Source organism: Microcaecilia unicolor, unplaced genomic scaffold, assembly GCF_901765095.1.
Source record: "Microcaecilia unicolor unplaced genomic scaffold, aMicUni1.1, whole genome shotgun sequence".
NCBI classification, from domain to species: Eukaryota; Metazoa; Chordata; class Amphibia; order Gymnophiona; family Siphonopidae; genus Microcaecilia; species Microcaecilia unicolor.
In genome coordinates, this window is record NW_021963152.1 from 2,859 (window position 1) to 24,538 (window position 21,680).

The 21,680-nt window shown below is 49.5% G+C and overlaps 1 protein-coding gene across 1 annotated transcript in view; it reads left to right on the plus strand.

Moving 5' to 3' along the window:
* Positions 1 to 266: 266 nt before the first annotated feature.
* LOC115459014 (F-box only protein 15-like) overlaps positions 267 to 21,680 on the plus strand; it is a gene marked incomplete at its 3' end in the record, with an annotated part of 142,680 nt that continues 121,266 nt past the window's right edge. Inside the window, exon 1 of the mRNA XM_030188873.1 lies at positions 267 to 328. Within this exon, the coding sequence (XP_030044733.1) occupies positions 288 to 328 (41 nt within the window). The remainder of the gene's footprint in view (positions 329 to 21,680) is intronic.

Genomic DNA, 21,680 nt, shown 5'->3' on the forward strand with positions numbered 1-21,680 from the left:
AACTTCTCAGCTATCATAATGCCATCAAACGCCGTCTTCCTACAAATTTTTGAAATACGTTGGTCTTCAATTTATTTTGAAAAAGACATATATCTAAGTTAACTCTTGATAACCGTTGGTAAACTATTCCATTCTTTAGCTGGAAATGAGAGTTCGCATTCTCTGGTTTTTGTATGTGTAGTTAGTTACTTAAAAAAGTAATCGTGTGTGTGGGTTTTATTTTTGTCAGTGTTGAAGTCACTACTGGTCACACTGCGGAGTGCAAAACATTTGGCATTCATAAGCACATGAAGAAACCTTCCTCAATACAAAGTGCATCATTAGAGAGGTAGGTAAAAGCAGAATTTTCCAAATTTTGTTGTTAATGTTTTCATGAGAATGCTAATGAGTAAGGTCTATTTCCATACTACTTTCAGACTTCAAAACTTTTGTCTTTAAGTGATATGACAAGGGGAAGTTTAAGGACGTTTCCAGGGCCGGTCTTAGCAAGTGCGGGGCCCTATGCAGACCAATTTGGTGGGGCCCCATCCTAGCCCCACCCCACCATAGCCCCGCCCCACTGTAGCTCCGCCCCCACCCTAGCTCCACCCCATTGATAAAATTATTCCATTTTTAGAACATGTTTTTATTTATGAAATTTCAAAGACAAATGAAGCTAAACTTGTACAAAAAACTGATTGAAATAATAAGCACAATGCTATCATGAAACCTCCCCTCCCCAGAAATTATTCAGTTCAAGTCCACTACAATTAGTAGTTCCAATTCTCATAACAAAGGAGAATAAAGGAAAAATATTAAGAAAAGATTCAGTACTTTCAAATTCCCCTATTACTCTGTAACCTATATATGTAATAAAATAAAAATGAAATGAAAAGATATACAATAAAATTAAGTGATATGTACAATATAAAAACATATAGACCACCAAGGTATTAAAATTGTTTTAAAATATATACCACAACTCTCTGACTCAAGAAGACTCCGACTCTGTCATCCATAATTGTCTGACAACACACAGAAAAAAAAAAAGTAAAAAAAAAAAAAGTCACAATTAATACCTTATACACCAATATACCAGCCATACGGAAAATGCAGATTATCAACAATATGAAGCTAGCAAGGGATCATAATATCACAATTCTCATGTAGAGCCACAAAACACCCTTTTAGAGATAGTGTGTCATGATTTAGGCTCTACACCCTTTCCGATGTTTGGTGCCACCTTAGTAAGGCCAACACACAATCTCTCCACTGCAAAACACTATACAAAAACGTGTGCAAAAACACACTCATAACCTTCACAAACCATAAACAGCACTAATTCCAAGGACAGGACGAGCTACAACCTTATGCGTGGCGTGGAAAGGCAACTGTAATTACACCGGGCTCTAAAACACCAGTGCACAACCTAGTGAAAAAAAAAACAAACAAAAAGGGCTGCAAACTATACGCTAGCAGAATACTGTACCTTACTTGATCAAACCTGAAAAACACATGAATGCAAAATACTGAACTGGAAAGTTACCTCAAGAAGTCAGACTCAGTATGTAGCAATACTACAAAAATTAAAACTTACATGAAAAATATCACAGATGCACATTTCCAAAAACTAACATATTCCAATTAATAAATCCTGAATAAAATAGTTTTTTCTACCTTTGTTGTCTGGTGACTTTGTTTTTCTGATCATGCTGGCTCAGTATCCGATTGTGCTGCTATCTGTCCTCTTAACTCCGTTTCCAGGGCTTCCTTCCCATTTATTTCTTTACTTTCTGCCTTTCTTCTTCATTTCTTGCCCTACATCCGTAAGTAAAAGCTGGGTCCTCCGCTGACTTGACTGTCCAGTGGATCCAGCGTCTGCCTATTTTCTATATCCATGTGCACTTTATCTCCTCTCTTCCTTTTCCCTTACCTCATCTCCTTCCTCACTCTTCCCTCGCCTCCATCCATGTCCAGCATTTCTTCTCTCTCCTCCATCCACCCATGTCCAGCGACCCTCCTGTCCCCCCTGCCCCCTGTCCTCCCCTGCCATCCACCTATGTCCAGCGCCCCTCCTGCCCGCCCCTGCCATCCACCTATGTCCAGAAACCCCCTCCCCTGCCATCCACCCATGTCCAGCGACCCTCCTGTCCCCCCTGCCATCCATGTCCAGCGACCCTCCTGTGCCCCCTGCCCTCCCCTGCCATCCACCTATGTCCAGAAACCCCCTCCCCTGCCACCCACCCATGTCCAGCGCCCCTCCTGTCCTCCCTGCCCGCCCCTGCCATCCACCTATGTCCAGAAACTCCCTCCCCTGCCATCCACCCATGTCCAGCGACCCTCCTGTCCCCCCTGCCATCCATGTCCAGCAACCCCCCCTGTCCCCTATGCCCTCCCCTGCCATCCACCCATGTCCAGTGACCCTCCTGTGCCCCCTGCCCTCCCCCTATGTCCAGAAGCCCTCCTCCCCTACATCTACCCCATGTCCAGCGACCCTCCTGCCCCCCTTGCCAACTGCCATCCACCTATGTCCAGTAACCCCCCCGTCCCCCCTGCCCTCCACCCACGTCCTGCGACGCGAGTCTCCTCGTTCCCCTGCTGCTCTCCCTCCCTCCAGCCACCTGAGACATCTCCCGTCTGACCCCCCCCCCCTCCCCGCCAAACGACCCTCTTCTTTCGCCCGCACCTCAACTGACCCGACCCAGCATTTAAAAAAACCTTCAAGCGGCGGTGCCGGTGCCTCGCGTCTGAGGGCAGAAAACTCGCTTCGTCGTTGGCCGGCCTTCCCTCAAGTCCCGCCCTCTGATGTAACTTCCGCAAGGGCGGGACTTGAGGGAAGGCCGGCCAACGACGAAGCGAGTTTTCTGCCCTCAGACGCGAGGCACCGGCACCGCCGCTTGAAGGTTTTTTTAAATGCTGGGTCGGGTCAGTTGAGGTGCGGGCGAAAGAAGAGGGTCGTTTGGCGGGGAGGGGAGGGGAGGGGAGGGGGGGGTCAGACAGGAGATGTCTCAGGTGGCTGGAGGGAGGGAGATCAGCAGGGGAACGAGGAGACTCGCGACGTGGGTGGAGGGCAGACGAGCGTGGTCGGCGAGGCAGAGGCGAGGCAGGCCGCGCGGGGCCCCCTTAGGCGCGGGGCCCTATGCGGCCGCCTCGGTCGCCTCTGCCTAAGACCGGCCCTGGATGTTTCATTTTGCCAGGCAACTATGCTGCCAGCCAATGCCTCTAAGCCCTAGATTTTTTTTTTCTGAAAGGAGCTTCCATTTCCCAGAACCAGGCATTCAAATACATAATTTACATATTGCTGTGATTAATCCCTTATCCCACCAGACTAGTCTAGATTTTTGGTTTAGCCTCCTAACAGCAAATGGAGAGAGTACGCTTCTTGTTCTCTTAGTAACTATGGTAGATTATTATATGTAATTCTCAATTAATTATCTGTTAAGATTGGTTTGCCACAGTGTCTCCTGAAATCTTCTGCAAACTTTAGTGTGTGGGTGGAATATACAGTGATATGAAAAAGTTCTTTGTCTCCTGATTTCTCCTATTACTACATATATGGCATAATGAATGGTTTCTGATCTTAAAAAAAAAGTAACATTAGATAAAGGGAACCCGAGTAAACTCAACACAGTTTTTAAATTATTACTTCATTTTATATAAGAAGCAAAAGTTATCCAGCACTCATATCACCAATGTGAATAAGTAACTGTCCCCTAAACTTACTGGTTGCATCTCCTTTAGCAGCAATAATTGCAATTAAACACATCTTATAATTTGATTTCAGTCTTTCATATTGCTTTTGAGGAATCTTAGCCCACTCTTCTTTGCAGAACTGCTTTAATTCAGACACTGTCTCCTCTCACTCTCTCCTGGCCGGAACATGCAGCCTTATAGCATCCTCTCCAGGGGCTGATTCTGACAATCCTCTACTTTTACAGCTCCCTTCCGAAGTACCAACGGCTTCTCAGGTTAATCCCAGCAGGGCTTCACAATTCACCTCAGGAGAGCAATCCCTCCCCCAGATGCACTCCAACACTGCTTTACAGTTGAACTCTAGAGTGCAGTCAGCTTCTCAGCTGCCCTTCAGTATAGCTTTACAGCTCACCACTTGAATAGGCCCAATCCCTAACTCCTCTCCCCAAAATCACCCCAGGGATCAGAGCAGTGCTTCTCCCTCACTGCCAGTCAACATCTCCCTGACAACCACCCCATACAACAAAGATTGGACAGTTCAAGGTTGTTGCTGCACACAGAGAAATATGTGCTCTGCTGTGGATACAGGGCTTACCCCCTTCTCCAGCTCAGACTCAGGGCTGTGAACCTCCAGCAGTAACACTCCCTTCACAGGATAAATTCCCTCCCTTCCATATCATCATGCTGATCAATCCATAGACTGGTGGGTTGTGTCCATCTACCAGCAGGTGGAGATAGAGAGCAAAGCTTTTGCCTCCCTATATGTGGTCATGTGCTGCCGGAAACTCCTCAGTATGTTCTCTATCTCAGCAGGTGGTGGTCACACACAGCAGCAGCTCTGGCTAGGTCTCCAAGCCTAATTTTTAGGTTTTGTTGAGTACCTGGGGTTGCGGGCTGTTCTTGAGCAAGTGCAAACCTGGTGGTGCCAGGTCCCTCCTTTTCTCCCCCCTCCCGCTGGCTCCGTTTAAAAAAAAAAAAAAAAAAAAAAAAAAAAAAATTTGGACGTCCTTAAGGGCGTTTATTTCGACGTTTATTTAAACGTTTATTGCAGCTACTCACTGGGACACCAGGTCGTTACAGCTCGGAGCGAGAAGCAGGTAATTTTTACCTTTTTATAGCGGGCAGGGTGTTCCCCGATCGATCTCCAAGTGGCCTATGGTGTCGGAGGGCGAGGGCGCGAAGAATCGCTCCCCGGACCGCGTGTGCGCTTCTAGCAGGGATGCGGGGGTTTTAAAGTCTGATTCGCCCTTGTTGGGTGTCAGTTTGGAGGCCGGTCAGTGTCCCGGGTCTTCCGGTGCGGCGGTTTTTCCCGCCATAAACGCCCATCCCCCGCTGCTCGCCTCCGCCATCTTGGCCGGCCACTCTGCTCGGACGGCTTCTTCTTGGGCCGCCCTTGAGCTGGGAGACGTTCATGCCATGGCCGCCCTTGATTTGGGCGACGGCAAAAAAGCGGCTAAAGTTAAGCGCCGTTCTTCCCGCGCGGCTCCTTCGCGGAGTGTCACGCCGGACGCCATCTTGGATGCGCAGCATGTTTCTCCCCCGCTCTTGCGAGCGCCGGTTGAGGGTGCGTCTAGGGCTGTGGCCCAGTCTGCTGAAATACACAGTCTGGGGGGTTTCTCCCCCGAGTTTATTTTGCTGCTGCATCAGGCCTTCCTTATGCAAAACGCTGCCCCTTCTCCCTTGTCCGACAAAGGGGTTGAGGCCCCTTAAGTAAACGCCCTCGGGTGGATTCCCAGGGCTTAGAGGACTCTGTCTCCTCTGATGTAGATGAGGGCAGCGTATCTGAGTTCTCCCAACGGTCCTTTGGGGATTCCTTGGAGGAGACGGATTCCTGCTCGGATGGAGCGGATGACCCCTCTGCAGCGCGGATCTTTCGCTCAGAGGATTTGCCCAACCTGTTAGTGCAGGCCATGAGCATTTTGAAGATTTCCTCTCCAGAGGACGTCTCTCCCTCAGCCCCTGTTGGCTCCGCCATTATGCTGGGGACGAAGCGCCCGCCTAGAACCTTCCACGTGCATGATGCCATGCACACCTTAATTTCGGTTCAATGGGATGTCCCGGAAGCGAGCCTCAAAGTGGCTAGGGCTATGTCCCGCCTCTGTCCTTTGCCTGAAAGTGAACGTGAGGCCTTTCTTTGGCCTACCGTGGATTCTTTAATCACTGCGGTGACTAAGAAAACGGTGTTGCCGGTGGAAGGTGGCACGGCCCTAAAGGACACCCAAGACAGAAGATTGGAGGCGGCCTTAAGGTCGTCCTTCGAGGCGGCTGCCTTAAGTTTGCAGGCCTCAGTTTGCGGCTCCTATGTGGCCAGGGCGTGCCTGACGATTGTGCAGCGGGCTTCCCCCTCGGATCCTTCCTTGAGGGCTGATTGGCCGGCCCTGGAATCGGGCTTGGCTTATTTGGCAGACTTACTGTATGATGTCTTGAGAGCCTCGGCTAAAGGTATGGCTCAGACAGTCTCTGCGCGGCGCTGGCTTTGGCTGAAACATTGGTCTGCTGACCACGCCTCTAAGTCCCGCCTGGCTAAGTTGCCTTTTAAAGGCAAGCTGCTCTTTGGGGTAGAGCTGGACAAAATTGTGACCGATCTCGGCATGTCTAAGGGTAAGAGGTTACCAGAGGTCAGGGCTCGGGCCAGTGCTCGCCCCGGTAACTCCAGAGGACGGTTTCAGGAAGCCCGTCGGTACCGCCCGGGCAAGTCGGGCTCCTCTGCCCCCTCTTCCTTCAAGAGGAACTTCTCCCCCAAGCAGCATTCCTTTCGCAGAGACCGCCGTCCCGGAGGTGCGCCCTCCGGTCCTCCCCCAGGGTCTCGTACCCAATGACGGGGTCCTGGTCCATGGCCCAGTGCAGATTGGAGGACGCCTGTCCTCGTTTCTGGGCGAGTGGACCAGGGTAACTTCAGACGCTTGGGTGCTGGAAGTCATCAGAGACGGCTACAAGCTAGAGTTCTGCCGACCCTTAAGAGACAGGTTTGTACTCTCTCCCTGCAAGTCTCCGGTCAAAGCTGTGGCAGTGCAGCAGACCTTGGACAATCTGATCCGCCTGGGTGCGGTCGTTCCGGTGCCAGAAAATCAGCTTGGCAAGGGACGTTACTCCATTTACTTTGTGGTACCAAAGAAAGGAGGTTCTGTACGGCCTATCCTCTACCTCAAAGGGGTCAATCGGGCCTTGAAAGTGAGGCACTTTCGCATGGAGACTCTCCGCTCTGTTATAGCGGCAGTGAAGGCAGGGGAGTTCCTGGCATCCTTGGACATCAAGGAAGCGTACTTGCATATTCCCATCTGGCCTCCTCATCAACGCTTTCTGTGTTTTGCAGTCCTGGGCCGACACTTCCAGTTCAGAGCCCTCCCGTTCAGGTTGGCTTCTGCTCCGCGGACCTTCTCCAAAGTAATGGTGGTCATCGCGGCCTTCCTGCGAAAGGAAGGAGTACAAGTCCATCCTTATCTGGACGACTGGTTGATCCGAGCCCCCTCTTATGCAGAGTGCGGCAAAGCTGTGGACCGGGTGATTGCTCTTTTGAGCTCCCTGGGGTGGATCATCAACTGGGAGAAGAGCCAGCTGCGCCCGACTCAGTCCCTGGAGTATCTGGGAGTTCGATTTGACACCCAAGTGGGCAGAGTGTTCCTGCCAGACAATCGGATTGTCAAACTTCAGGCTCAGGTGGACCAGTTCCTAGTAGCCTCTCCGCTTCGGGCTTGGGACTATGTGCAGCTGTTGGGCTCTATGACGGCCACGATGGAAGTAGTGCCCTGGGCCAGGGCTCATATGAGACCACTGCAACACTCTCTGCTGCAGCGCTGGACTCCGGTGTCGGAGGATTATGCTGTGCGCCTTCCCTTGGACCCAGCAGTGCGCAAGGCGCTGAGCTGGTGGCTGAAGACAGACAAGTTGTCTGCAGGGATGCCTCTTGGGACCCCGGAGTGGATTGTCGTCACGACGGACGCCTCTTTGACGGGCTGGGGAGCCCACTGCTTGGGAAGGACAGCGCAGGGGCTCTGGTCTCCTGCAGAGGCAAAGTGGTCTATCAACCTCCTGGAACTCAGAGCCATTCGGTTGGCGCTTTTGGAGTTCCTCCCGGTACTGGCGTTGAAGCCAGTACGGGTCCTGTCGGACAGTGCCACGGCTGTGGCCTATGTCAACCGCCAGGGAGGTACCAAGAGCGCCCCTCTAGCCAAGGAAGCCATGAATCTATGCCAGTGGGCGGAAGCGAATCTGGAACAGCTGTCAGCGGCCCACATTGCTGGTGTCATGAATGTCAAGGCGGACTTTCTCAGTCGCCATACCTTGGATCCCGGAGAGTGGCAGTTATCGGCTCAGGCGTTCTTGGACATCACGAAGCGCTGGGGCCGGCCGAGCCTAGATCTGATGGCATCATCGGCCAATTGCCAAGTGCCGCGCTTTTTCAGCAGAGGACGGGACCCTCGATCTCTGGGAGTAGATGCTCTTCTCCAACAGTGGTCGACACAGGAGCTTCTCTATGTGTTCCCGCCCTGGCCCATGTTGGGCAGGGTACTAGACCGGGTGGCAAAGCATCCGGGCCGAATAATCCTGGTGGGTCCGGACTGGCCCAGACGTCCCTGGTATGCGAACTTGATCAGTGGATGGCCCTCTGCGGCTGCCAGTGGAGCAGGGCCTGTTGCTTCAGGGTCCCGTGGTGAAGGAGGATCCCTCCCTCTTTGGTCTTACGGCCTGGCTATTGAGCGGCAGCGTCTGAGGAAGAAGGGCTTCTCAGACAAGGTCATCGCCACTATGCTGAGAGCGAGGAAGCGCTCTACTTCTACTGCTTACGCCAGGGTTTGGCGTACCTTTGCAGCGTGGTGTGAAGCAGGCTCACTTTCTCCCTTCACTGCTCCAATTTCTTCAGTGCTGGCGTTCCTGCAAGAAGGTCTGGAGAAAGGCCTGTCGCTCAGTTCCCTTAAAGTCCAGGTAGCGGCTCTGGCTTGCTTCAGGGGCCACCTGAAGGGTGCTTCCCTGGCTTCGCAGCCAGATGTGGTGAGCTTTCTCAAGGGAGTTAATCACCTGCGCCCTCCTCTGCACTCAGTGGTGCCTGCGTGGAATCTCAACCTGGTGCTAAGAGCCTTGCAGAAGCCGCCTTTTGAACCCTTGTCGAGGGCATCTCTGAAAGACCTGACGTTGAAAGCAGTCTTTTTGGTGGCTATCACTTCAGCCAGAAGAGTTTCCGAGCTCCAGGCGCTCTCATGTAGAGAGCCTTTTCTGCAGTTCACTGAGGCAGGAGTGTCTATTCGCACAGTGCCTTCCTTCCTGCCCAAGATTGTTTCTCGCTTCCATGTGAATCAGCAGCTCTGTCTCCCTTCCTTTCGTAGGGAGGACTACCCAGAGGAATACTCTGCTCTCAAATATCTGGATGTGAGACGAGTCATCATCAGATACTTGGAAGTGACCAATGATTTCCGGAAATCGGATCATCTGTTTGTCCTGTTTGCAGGTCCTCGTAAGAGTCTGCAGGCTGCTAAGCCTACAGTGGCAAGATGGGTCAAGGAAGCCATTGCGGCGGCTTATGTGGCCGCGGGGAAGGTGCCGCCTATTCAGCTGAAGGCTCACTCCACTAGAGCTCAGGCGGCCTCGATGGCAGAGGCCGGGTCCGTCTCCTTGGAAGAGATATGCAAGGCGGCAACTTGGGCATCGGCCCATACCTTCTCCAGGCATTACCGCTTGACTGTGGCTGCTCGGGCGGAGGCCCGGTTTGGAGCTTCAGTGTTGCGGTCAGGGATTTCTATGTCCCGCCCTGGGTGAGTACTGCTTCGGTACATCCCACCAGTCTATGGATTGATCAGCATGATGATATGGAAGGTAAAATTATGTATCATACCTGATAATTTTCTTTCCATTAATCATAGCTGATCAATCCATAGCCCCTCCCAGATATCTGTACTTTTTATATTCTGGTTGCATTTCAGGTTCAAGTTTAGTCTTCAGATCCTGTTCAGGAGGACTTCGTGTTCAAGTTTTTTCAATTGGATTCTTCAAGAGTTGAGACGAGTTTGTGTTACAGTGAGCTGCTGCATTCCTCTCCCCTCCGTTTTACGGGGCTGGATTGAGACATAAATTCTGCCGGCGCTCCCTCCCGCTTCGTGCGGCTGTAGGGCAGCTTTGTACCCCTCCTGCTTCGGCGGTGTTAGGGTCAGTCAGCTCCTCCCGCGGTTGCGGTTGCAGGATAAGCCAGATCCCCCCGCATCGGCGGGGTGGTGTCCCTTCCCCGCTCCGCAGGGATGAGCTGGACGGATTCCCCTCCCCCACTTGTGTGGGGATGAGCTGGGTTAATTCCCCTTCCCCGTTTCAGCGGTGGTGAGCTGGGCAGAGTGTCCCTTTGTGGGTGTAATTCTCTAAGTGCTGAGTCCTGCGGATGGAGCTTTGATATCGACATACTGAGGAGTTTCCGGCAGCACATGACCACATATAGGGAGGCAAAAGCTTTGCTCTCTATCTCCACCTGCTGGTAGATGGACACAACCCACCAGTCTATGGATTGATCAGCTATGATTAATGGAAAGAAAATTATCAGGTATGATACATAATTTTACCTTCTTATCACAGAATTTTAGCTCCAGTTTAAAAGGACTCCAGCTTCTGAGCAAGAGCAGAAACTTCCATTAGTTCCTCCACCCCCCCCCCTTCACCGATTCCTGCCTCAATTTTTTGAGCACCTTCCTCCCAATCCATGGAGTCCACCTCCACCCCACTCTCCAGGTGTTCCTCATTCTCTTGATAATCTTCCATTTCCCAATCTGCCCCCTTCATCTCTGCCTCCTGGGAATTGTAGTTCTCTCTCCTTTGTTCCCCTCTTCCCTGCAAGTACTTCTGGGATCTGTATTTCCTTCCTTTTCTTCGTAGCGTAGTAACTTCTTCCTCCACTAGAGGGCGCCCCCTTCCCGGGGAATTCTGGGTTTTGTAGTTCAGTATTCCTGCCGGACCAACCCCTTCTCTGCTGGATTTCTGGGTTTTTTCCTACCTCTGCCTAGCAGACTCCTTACAACACATTGAAAGGTTTTTGTGCATGAACTGCTTGTGTCAGGTCCAGCCATGGCATCTCTGTTAGGTTCAAATCAGGACTTTGACTAGACCAGTCCAAAACTTTAATTTTGTTTCAATTCCGCCATTCAGATGTATAGGTTTGTGTTTTGCATGATTGTCTTGCTGCATAACCCAAATTACAGTTCAGCTTCTGCTCAGGGACAGATGACAAGATATTCTTCTGAAGAATTTTCTGGTACACAGTAGAAAATAATGGCAAGTTTTACAGGTCCTGAGGCCTCAAACCATAATGCCATCACCATGTTTCACTGTTGGTAAGATAATCTTATTGTGAAGTGCTGTATTTGTGTTAAGTCAGAAATAATGGGACCTGTATTGTCCAAAAAGTTCACCTTTTGACTTATCTATTTGTAGAACATTATCCTAAAGGCTTGGGGATCATCCAGGTGTGTGTTTTGCAAATGGGAGATGAGCATTGATGTTATTCCAGGATAGTAGCGGTTTCCATCATGCCATTCTCCCATGAATCACACTATTTTTTACAGTTTTTCTTACTGTGGGGTCGTGAACACTGATCTTAGCTGAGTCTAGAGAGGCCTGCAATTTTTGGATGTTCTTCTGGGAAGTTTTTAACTTTCTGGATGAATTGTTGCTGTTCCCTTTGAGTAATTTTGACAGGCCCAGCCACTTCTTGGATGATTGACCACTGTTCTAAGTCTTCTGCGTTTGGAGATAATGTCCCAGAGCTTTAGAAATGACTCTTTTCAGACTGATTATATCAGCTGAATCAAATTATCAATTAAATTTGGTCAATTGGTTGATTGAGAAATTAAAGGGACTGTTACTTTTTCGCATGGGTGATATGGGTGTTGGATAACTGTGCTCCTTAAATGAAGTTATAATTTAAAAATTGTATTGTGTTTGCTGAGATTCCCATTGTCTAATATTACCTTTGTCTATAGATTAGAAACTATTCAGTGTGCCATATATGCAATAATAGAGAAATTTGGGGGGTGAGGGGGGACGTTTTGCACATCACTGCGAATACTAAATTAAATTAAATTTCATCCTATATAGAACACTCTGCAGCTTCCTTTTTCCAGCAGATGGTAGATGAACATCATATAGGTGGCCTGAATTTTGGTAACTGGACTCCTGGGGTGAATCTGACAGATTGCTGCCCCCTCATCCTCCAAGTTGAGCAGGGCTGAATGAAAAGGAGTTTCCTGGACTGCGCCCATTAGTAGCCCTTCAGCCCGTGGTGATAACCAGAGGAATTCCCTTTCCCTCCGTCCTGCTACCTGAGCCTTCAGAGTTGAGATTTATTTAGGGTATTGAAGGTGACTCCTTGAAGGAGAGTAGCAGGTACACCTTGATAGTGTGAGCTGTTGGCCGCATAAAGTCTAGTTTAAAAAAAAAAAGAATTAAAGGAAGAATCAACAGCGTAAGTTGCAGGAGAAGAAGGGCTCAGGTGGTGCCTGTCTTTGAGGTATTTATTGGGGCAGTTGGGAGTCTATATGGATGGTGGCTCCAGCAGAGCATGGGAAGTGCTTTGGGCTGTATGTAAGCTTCCCAGTGCAGCAGCAGCAAAGTGGGATTTGGGATGGTTAATGCAGATTTTCCCCGCAACTGGTGGTGGAGGAGAGAGTCCCTCCTGTTAGGATTGCTGGCGCTGTCTGATGTGGTTCTGCTTGGAAAAGGGGAGACAAGTCAGGATGAGATCAACAGCCAGCATATGGAAATGTGGTTCCCAAACTAGACATTTTTGTTCTAGAGTTCCAGATTTTGGGGCCACTGCAGTAGCAGGGAGCTTTTTGGTGACCCCCCCCCCCCCCCCGGGAGAGGGTGATGGGAGGAGGTCTGTGCCTTCTGGTTCCTTGGAGGTGATTTTCCTGAATTTATTAATTAATTACAAACCTTTATATTTTGCTTAATCCATACTTAGCGGATCACAAGGTTACACTCATATAATGTAAGTTTGTTTTGTTTTTTTTATAACCATTACAAATAAAATCAATTGATTCCTTGTCATCAGCAGCAGATGAATCCATTATGAATGGGTTGTGTCCACCTACCAGCAGGGGGAGATAAAGAACACTGAAAACCATAGTGCCTCTAGGATGGCTAGCTCCATCTGCCTCTCAGTATTTCTCTATCTCCCAGTAGGGTTGGACGCAGCTTGTTCAGCTCCTTGAAGATTCTGCCTGGGGTGGCTCCTGTGCTTTTGCCAGTTGTAGCAGGGGTGTTGTGGCTAAGTGGAGCCCACTTTAAAGGCACATAGGTTCGCCCTTTCCCTGCCTTTCCCACCCTCTTCTGCCTCTCCCACCCTCTTCTGCCTCTGGAGTGCCTCTGTAGCTGTTTGCCTCCAACTTTCCTCACAGCGTTAAAAAAAAACCGCGCATTTCAGCGCTGCTATTTCTGAGGCTTTTCCTGACTGTGCAGCGTGACCGGAGCTCGTAGACTCGGTCCTTTGAGGTAAGAGCGGTACTCAGCTCTTCCGGGGAGGGCCCGCAGATGGCGTTCCGATTGGGGAGTTTTTGGCGCGAAGCCTCCATTTTGAATTTTATTCCGCTGTTTTTTTGACGATGGCTGCTGAGGGAGTTAAGCGCTGTTCCCGTTGTGGCAAGCACAGATCAGCAGTGGGGCTCTGTAAAACGTGCTGTTTAGACGGTAGAGCCAGTACAAGCATGGCGAGCGATGGTTCTTCCCGCTCGATTGAGCTGGCAGCGGGCGCCATCTTGGAAGCGCCGCATGGCTCGACCCCCCCCCCCCCCCGCAGTTGCGAAGGAGTCTGAGAGCAGAGGGGCGCCTCGGGCCGAGGCTACCAGGGGAGCGCCGTTCCCTGTGGCTCCTAATTCGGAGACGGGGGAGGTCAGGGTGAGTTTTTCTCCGCCGAGTTTGTGCTTGTTTTACATAAAGCCTTCATGCTGAAGAGAGCTCTGCTGCAGGTGTCTGACACTGCGTTGCTACCTGGTTCCCCTCCGACTGATGATGGCCCGGGGCTGATGCCAGACGTGGGATGCCCCTGAGCGTTGGATGCACGCTAAGCATAGACTGGTAAATTCCCTGTCAGAGAGTGGCGCTCCCCCCTTTTCTCCCCCGTGGTCGGGCTGTGGGGACTCTGAGGGATCTGGCAGGCCTTTGTGGTCTGAAGAGCCAGAGGAAGGAGCCGGTTTGCCACTGGATCTGGATGATCCCACTGCGGTTCGGATTTTCCACCGCGATGAGCTGCCAGCACTTATCTTTGATGCCTTACAGGCCCTCTCTATTGATGACCCTGTTCAAGGCGAGGCCTCCTCTGGCAATCCGAGGATGGTGAGTACTAAGACGCCTGCCTGTGCTTATTTCTGCTCAATGGGCTGACCCCGAGGGGCCCTTGAAAGTGGCCAGGGCGATGGGGCATCTTTACCCTCTGAGTGAGGAGCACTTGGCCCGTTTTGGGATGCCTAAAGTGGATGCCTTAGTCATGGCGGTGACAAAAAAGACCACCCTCCCAGGAGAGGGAGGGGTCGCCTGAAGGACATTCAGGACTGGTGGCTAGAATCAGCGCTAAAACGGTTCTTTGAGATTTCGGGCCTAGCCTTAAGGGCGTCTGTCTGCAGTTCTTATGCTGCTCAAGCCTGCCTCTCTTGGTTACAACAGGCAGTGGAACAGCCCGAGGATGGTGTGGAGTTTCTCGCTGAGGTTGCACCGCGCATGGAGTCGGCCTTGTCATTTTTAGCTGATGCCCTCTATGATCTGGTCAGAGCTTTGGCTAAACAGATGTCTGTGTTGGTGTCCGCCCGCCACCTTCTATGGCTACGGCATTGGGCGGATGACATGGCCTCTAAGCAAAGGCTGGTGAAGTTGCCCTTTCGGGGCCTTCTGCTATTTGGAGAGGAGTTGGAGAAGATTGTTAAATACCTGGGGGATGCTAAACCTCCTCCTCCAGACCTCGCTTCCATGAAGCTAGAAGGTATCGCCCGGGGCGCTCTGCTGGGTTTACTCAACGTGCCCGCTTTCAGCAGAGGAACTCCTTTCGCTCGGACAAACGTTACGCAGTGGCAGGCTCAAGGCCAGGAGTTCAGGGCCGTCCTCCACAATGATGGGACACCGGTCCACTCCTCCTTTACAGCTGTAGGAGGACGCCTTTCCCTCTTTCTCGAGGAGTCGACCAAGATTACCTCAGATCAGTGGGTCCTGGACCTGATCAGAGAAGGTTACCGATAGGAATTCGGTGCCCCGGTGAGAGACGTGTTTGTGGAGTCCCGATGCGGTACTGCCGTCAAACGGGCGGCGGTAGAGGAGACCTTACAGGTCTTGTTGCACCTTGGAGCGGTGATCCCTGTGCCTCCCGCCGAACACGGCTGTGGTCGTTACTCCATTTATTTTGTGGTGCCGCGAAAAGGCGGGTCTTTTTGGCCCATTTTCGACTTAAAGAAAGTCAACGAGTCACTAAGAGTGCGGCATTTTCACATGGAAACCCTGTGCTCCGTCATTGCGGCGGTACAGCCAGGAGAATTCCTCATGTCTCTGGACCTAAAAGAAGCTTATTTGCACATTCCTATATGGCCCCCACACCAACGGTTCCTCCGGTTTGCGGTGTTGGGAAATCATTTCCCATTTCGGGCCTTGCCTTTTGGCCTCTCCACAGCTCCCCGAACCTTTTCCAAGGTAATGGTGGTAGTAGCTGCTTTTCTCAGGCGAGAGGGTATCCGGGTTCACCCGTACCTCGACGACTGGCTCATCAGAGCGGACTCTGCAGAAGAGAGTTGTCATGTAATAGTCAGAGTGGTCTCAGTACTGCAATCTCTGGGCTGGGTCATCAATATACCCAAAAGTCACCTGACCCCCTCTCAATCTCTGGAATATTTGGGGGTCCGGTTCGACACGGCCTCAGGGTTTGTCTTTCTATTTTATTTTGTTTTTCTTACATTTGTACCCCGCACTTTCCCACTCATAGCAGGGTCAATGCGGCTTACATATTATATACAGGTACTTATTTGTACCTGGGGCAACGGAGGGTTAAGTGACTTGCCCAGAGTCACAAGGAGCTGCCTGTGCCTGCAGTGGGAATCAAACCCAGTTCCCCAGGACCAAAGTCCACCACTCTAACCACTAGGCCACTCCTTCACATCACATCACATCTACCTGACCAAAGGTGGTACAAGCTTCAGAATCAGGGTCGATGACGGCCACCTGAAGTGGTGCCATGGCCGAGAGTGCACATGAGACCTCTGCAGTTTGCCCTGCTTCATTGATGGTCTCCTATGTCCCAGGATTATCAACGTGGACTCACGTGGCTCCCTGCGGCCTGACTCAGTATGGAGTGGTGGCTCTCAGACAGCATGCTGCGGCGAGGAATGCTGCTAGTGCTTCCCGATTGGTGCCTGGTGGTAACAGATGACAGCCTTGAAGGGCTGGGGAGCACATTGCCAGGGAAGATATGCCCAGGGTCTGTGGACACCCGAGGAGACGGGGTGGTCCATCAATTGCTTGGAACTGAGAGCGATATTCCAGGCTTTTCTGGCCTTTCACATGACTCTGGAGGGACTGGCTGTCAGTTCTGTCGGACAACACGACAGCAGTGGCCTATATAAATCGACAAGGCGGCACTCAGTGTCAAACACTGGCCGCAGAGGCCGCTCAGATATGCCACTTGGCCGAGCTACATCTGCAGCTTCTGTCAGCAGCTCACATAGCAGGTCAGAGCAACGTGCAAGCCAATTTTCTAAGCAGGTATCAAATCGACCTTGCGGAGTGGGAACTGGCAGACGAAGTGTTCCTTCAGATCTGTGCCAAATGGGGAACGCCCGTAGCGGATCTTATGGCCTTATGATCTTCTGTCTCGCCGATACTTGACTTTTTGCAGGATGGTATACAAAAAGGCTTGGCCTATAATTCCCTGCGTGTTCAAGTGGCAGCCTTGGCATGTTTTCGGGGGAAGGTCGCTGGCCTCTCCCTGGCTGCGCATCCGGACATTGCACGGTTTCTTAGAGGGGTGCTTCGGCCTCCTGTGCGGGCCCCTTGTCCGGCTTGGAACCTGGGGTTAGTATTAAAGGCTCTTCAGTCTTCGCCCTTCGAGCCGCTGAGACGAGCTTTGGAGAAGGATGTGACTAAAGACAGTCTTTTTGGTGGCCATTACATTGGCGAGACGGGTGTCTGAGCTCCAGGTGCTGTCCTGTCAAGACCCATTTCTGCAATTCTCTGAGTCCGGAGTAACGCTACGTACTGTGCCTTCCGTCCTGCCTAAGGTGGTTTCAGCGTTTCACCTAAACCAGCCTATTTATCTGCCCTCCTTTTACTAGGGAGGAGTTTCCGGAATCTTTTGGGCAGTTGCACCTTCTGGATGTGCGCAGGGCTCGGTTGCAGTATCTGCAGATGTCTAATGCTTTCAGGACCTCTGATCACCTTTTTTGTATTGTTGTCAGGTCCTCGCAGAGGGTCTCCAGCGTCTAAAGCCACTATAGCCCATTGGGTTAAGGAAGCCATTTTTTCCAGAATATCTGCTATCTGGCCGGCCTCCGCCTGACGCCTTTAAGGCACATTCCACAAGAGCGATTTCTTCCTCTTGGGCTGAGACGGGAGCACTCTCTCTTCAAGAGATATGTAGTGCAGCTACTTGGGCTTCTAAGCTCTCTTTTGCCCGTCATTACAGGCTGGATGTGGCTGCCAGGAGGGATGCGCTTTTTGGAGCACAAGTGCTTGCGTGTGGTGTGGCTTGTTCCCGCCCTATCTAGGGATTGCTTTGATACATCCCATTCGTAATGGATTCATCTGCTGCTGATGACAAGGAAGGGAAAATTAGGTTCTTACCTTGGTAATTTTCTTTCCTTTAGTCACAGCAGATGAATCCATGATCCCTCCCTGATTGACTCTGTTTTGTGTTCAGTTTTTCCCGCAGACATGTTCCCTCATTGGGATACGTTGGAAAACAGTCTTCAGGATTTCTGTTCTACTACAGGAGGTTGAGTTCGTCCCTCCTTTGTGTTATTGCTCCTGTTCAGGGGTGTTCGTTTGCTTTGAGGAAAGTTCATGTTATGCTACTTTGCGGTTTAACACTGCTTTGGAAGCTTCAAAATACTGAGAGGCAGATGGAGCTAGCCGTTCTAGAGGCACTATGGTTTTCAGTGTTCTCTATCTCCTCCTGCTGGTAGGTGGACACAACCCATTCGTAATGGTTTCAACTGCTGTGACTAAAGGAAAGAAAATTACCAAGGTAAGAACCTAATTTTCCCGTTTCAGGGATAGGATCCTTATTTATTCCCCTAACTGTATGCTTGCATAAACAACAATTAAGTTCCCTTTTAAATTCTTTAAACTCTGTAATATTGTATTTATAATATTATAAATAATATTCCTAAGTTTTAAAGATAGCCTATTCCAGTGAACTGAACCAACAGTGTAAAAAATCTTATGTTTATATTCAGTAGATCAAATAATATGATGAGATGGAATATCTAGTAGATTTTTGGTTCCCATTCTCAACAATCGATTTGGTTGGTAAATATGCAATCTAACTGCCAATATCTCTGAAACTTGTTTTAAAATCTTAAACACCAGTCAAAGAATTTTAAACTGGACCCTTTGCTCAATAGGCAACAGTGGTTCTCTGGAGTACTAACAATACATTAGCGTAATGAAAACATAGAGTGATTACACTCTGTACAACAGTTCTTAAATTATGTGCAATAAATTTGTGTTGCTGATGCACCTAGCTTTCTATTTAGGCCAATGGGGGGCCCTTCTCTTTCACCTTCTGGACTTGGAAGTTCTTACCCAGCCTCTTAGGATGCTTGGACCAGCTAAGAGGCTGTTATTGGGGCATCTCTGGGTCTTAGAGGTCTATTCAATAACCTTGGCCTCAGTCATATTACAGAAGGAAACTGCAAGCTAAGGGGACCAGGAGGTTCTGCCAATAGAGGGTAATCTGGAAGAGAGAATGGCCTAATGGTATATGGCTCTTTAAAAGGGAAGAACTCTTCTCTATGATAATATAGGCTCTGCAGGCTCTCAGTATTGCTAAGAAGCAGGAAAGGGAATGTCTCCCTTCTGGATACCCAATTTTAGATGGTAGGCAGAAGCCTATGAAGGCTTTTTCCTATACACCAAGCAATTAGAGATGTGATAACAGTAGAGTGGGACAGTCCTGAGGCTGGCTTGAAGACAGGCATAACCATAAACAAATTATATTCTCTTACTCCAGATGTCGGAGAAGTTGATTGTGCCGAAGACCGCAGTCCCAATGGAAGGGCGTGCAACTCTCTAGGACATACAGGACGTGAAGATTGAGGTTCTGGTGAAGCAGTCTTTTTTGAGGTATCTGCTTAGCATTGCAGGACGCTCTACAGTGGTTCTGTTCCAAGCCTATTATGCACTGGATTCAGCAACTGTCAACCAGATCACTGGAGGCCATGACTGAGGCCAAGGAAAGTGCTGTGTTGGAAGCTGTCATGGTTTTTGTGGCCGATACTGTACATGATCTCATTATTACATCTGCAAGGAATATGACAATGGTGATGTTATCTAGATGGCTATTGTGAGTTTAGAGATGCACCTGAGCAGATTACCTTTCTAGGGGAAACTCCCTCAAATACTCCAAAGATTAATATATTAAATGATTTGATATACCGCCATTGGATGCAGCAAGGAATATCAATAGATAGAAAATAGAGAAATAATCTGCAACTTCTTTGAGGACAAGCAAGACCATCTGTATTCTTACATCTGGGTGATGTCATCCAATGGACCATGAGCCTGACTCTTAATCGCTCTGTTTGCAAATGCAGTTGAGGATACAGAGAACTCTGCAGGTCCAGCAGTAGAGACTTTTTGGCTTCTCAAAGGCTAATCCAGCAGCACCAGAAGCATCTGATGGCTGTTCAAACTTTGACTACAGCTGGGTGTGCATTGGCATTGAGGAGGTCTCTACCTCTCATGACATTGGGCACTGAAAGTAGACCCTGGGACTGGTCAGCATTGGATCCGACACCGAGGGCGGGTACAAGTCTGACTTTGTCCTCGTTGGCACCGAAGGACCTCGATGCTAAGTGTCGGGGGAAGCATAAGCATTGGTCTTCTTCAACGCACTGTGCTGGGAGTGCCAGAGCACTGGCATCACCGGTACTCAAGAAACACTAGCACTGGGAGGAGCTCTCCTCCACTTTGTAGAGGTGCTGCTGCACAAGTCTCCGAACAGCCAGGTACCGACTTCTGGTTTGTCACGACTCCTCAGTCCTCCTGTTCCAGCTCTCCTGTTTTTGCAAATACCTTCTTTTGATGATCTGACCTCACTAAAAGAGTTGCTGTGCAAACCTCTGAGTAATAGATTGAGCCAGGATTAATTCAGTTTTCTCCATTCTCAATTGCTTACTCTTTGCAAAATGGGTAAGTCTCTACCCAAATAATTTATACTGCTGCCAGCCCACTTGAATGCTGAACAGTTCAACTTTGTTTGTATACACCAGTCATTCATAAGCATTAGCTCTGATTTGCTCCAGTTAATTTTATAATCACAGTCACAGTCCAATTTAACAGCGGGGGGCAATCACAAATACTTGAACATAATCCCAACGCTGATATTATAGCTTTTTACAAATTACACCTAATGCATTTCTCGACCAACTGTCCAAAGGTTAGAATCTTCAGAAACCTCAGGTGTGACTTGTTTCACAAAAGGAAACTCCATCTTATCCCTCACTCGAATCGTCATAGGTTTTTCTCATTTTAAAGGTGTAAATTGAGGTAAGTACGAGAAAACGATGATCTGTTTCTAGTTGGGAGGCCGATGAGGTTATTCATGTAGTTAGGGGATTCTCCATATATAATCCTATGAATTTGAGTGCAAACTTTAAAATTTATTCTTTCATTGATGGGGAGCCAATGAAGCTTCTCTCGAAGAGGTGTTGTGCTATCAAATCTTGACTTGCCAAAGATAAGTCTGGCAGCTGTGTTCTGGATGGTCTGAAGTTTCCTCAAGATTAGGGTCTTACATCCTAAAACAACACTGTTACAGCAGTCTGCATGCATGAGTACTGTGGATTGTACAAGGTTCCGGAAGGTGTCCAGGGGAAGATATGATCTCACCCGCTTCAGAATCCACATCATGTTAAACATTTTTTTTGTGATGGATGTAGCATGGTTATCAAAAGATAAATGGTTATCAATCATTACGCCAAGTATTTTTAGGTTGTCAGATATGGAGCGTTTAACATCTGGGGTGCTGAGAGTAGTCAGGAGAAGAGGAGAGTATGGAGATGAAAGGACTAGACACTGCGTTTTCTCTTTGTTTAATTTCATCTTGAAAGCGTTAGCCCAGGAGGTTGGGGTGGTCATGCCTGTATTTATTATGTTGGAGATTTCAGATAAATTGGATTTGAAGGGAATAAATATGGTGACGTCATCAGCATAGATGAAGGGATTAAGGCCATGTTTAGCTAGTAACCTGGCCAAGGGAATCATCATGAGGTTGAAGAGTATCGGGGAGAGCGGGGATCCCTGTGGTACCCCGCAAACAGATGACCATGGAGATGATATGTTCCCAGTCCCTTTATCTTATATCAGTGCTCCTTGGGCTTGCACCTTGCAGCGAGCTCCATTTATGATCACTGGAAGGCACAGCTAGATTTGAGTCAGCTGTGAGTAGTAAAGGTAAGCTTTATGGGTTGTTGCTTTTGCTATATTTTTTTGGGGGGGGAGGGGCGGCTGAATGTTTGTTTTTTATGGGGCAGCAGGCTCTTAACATTACGGTTTGGTGGGGAAATAGGCCTACTCGTTTACAGAGTTTGTGGCGAAGACCGATGCTACTAATTGAAGGGTAGTTCAAGTTGAATAAGTACATGGGCATCACCATGCTGGGACTGACCAAAGGTCTATCGAGCCCAGCACCCTGTCACCGACAGCGGCCAAAAGAACAAGCAATTTTTCCCGCCCATCCTAGAAATACTGTATTATTCCCTCGCCCATTCAATAACCCTTTTTTGAAGTCCGCTAAGTTAACCGCCTTAACCACCTTTTCCGGCAGCGAATTCCAGAGTTTA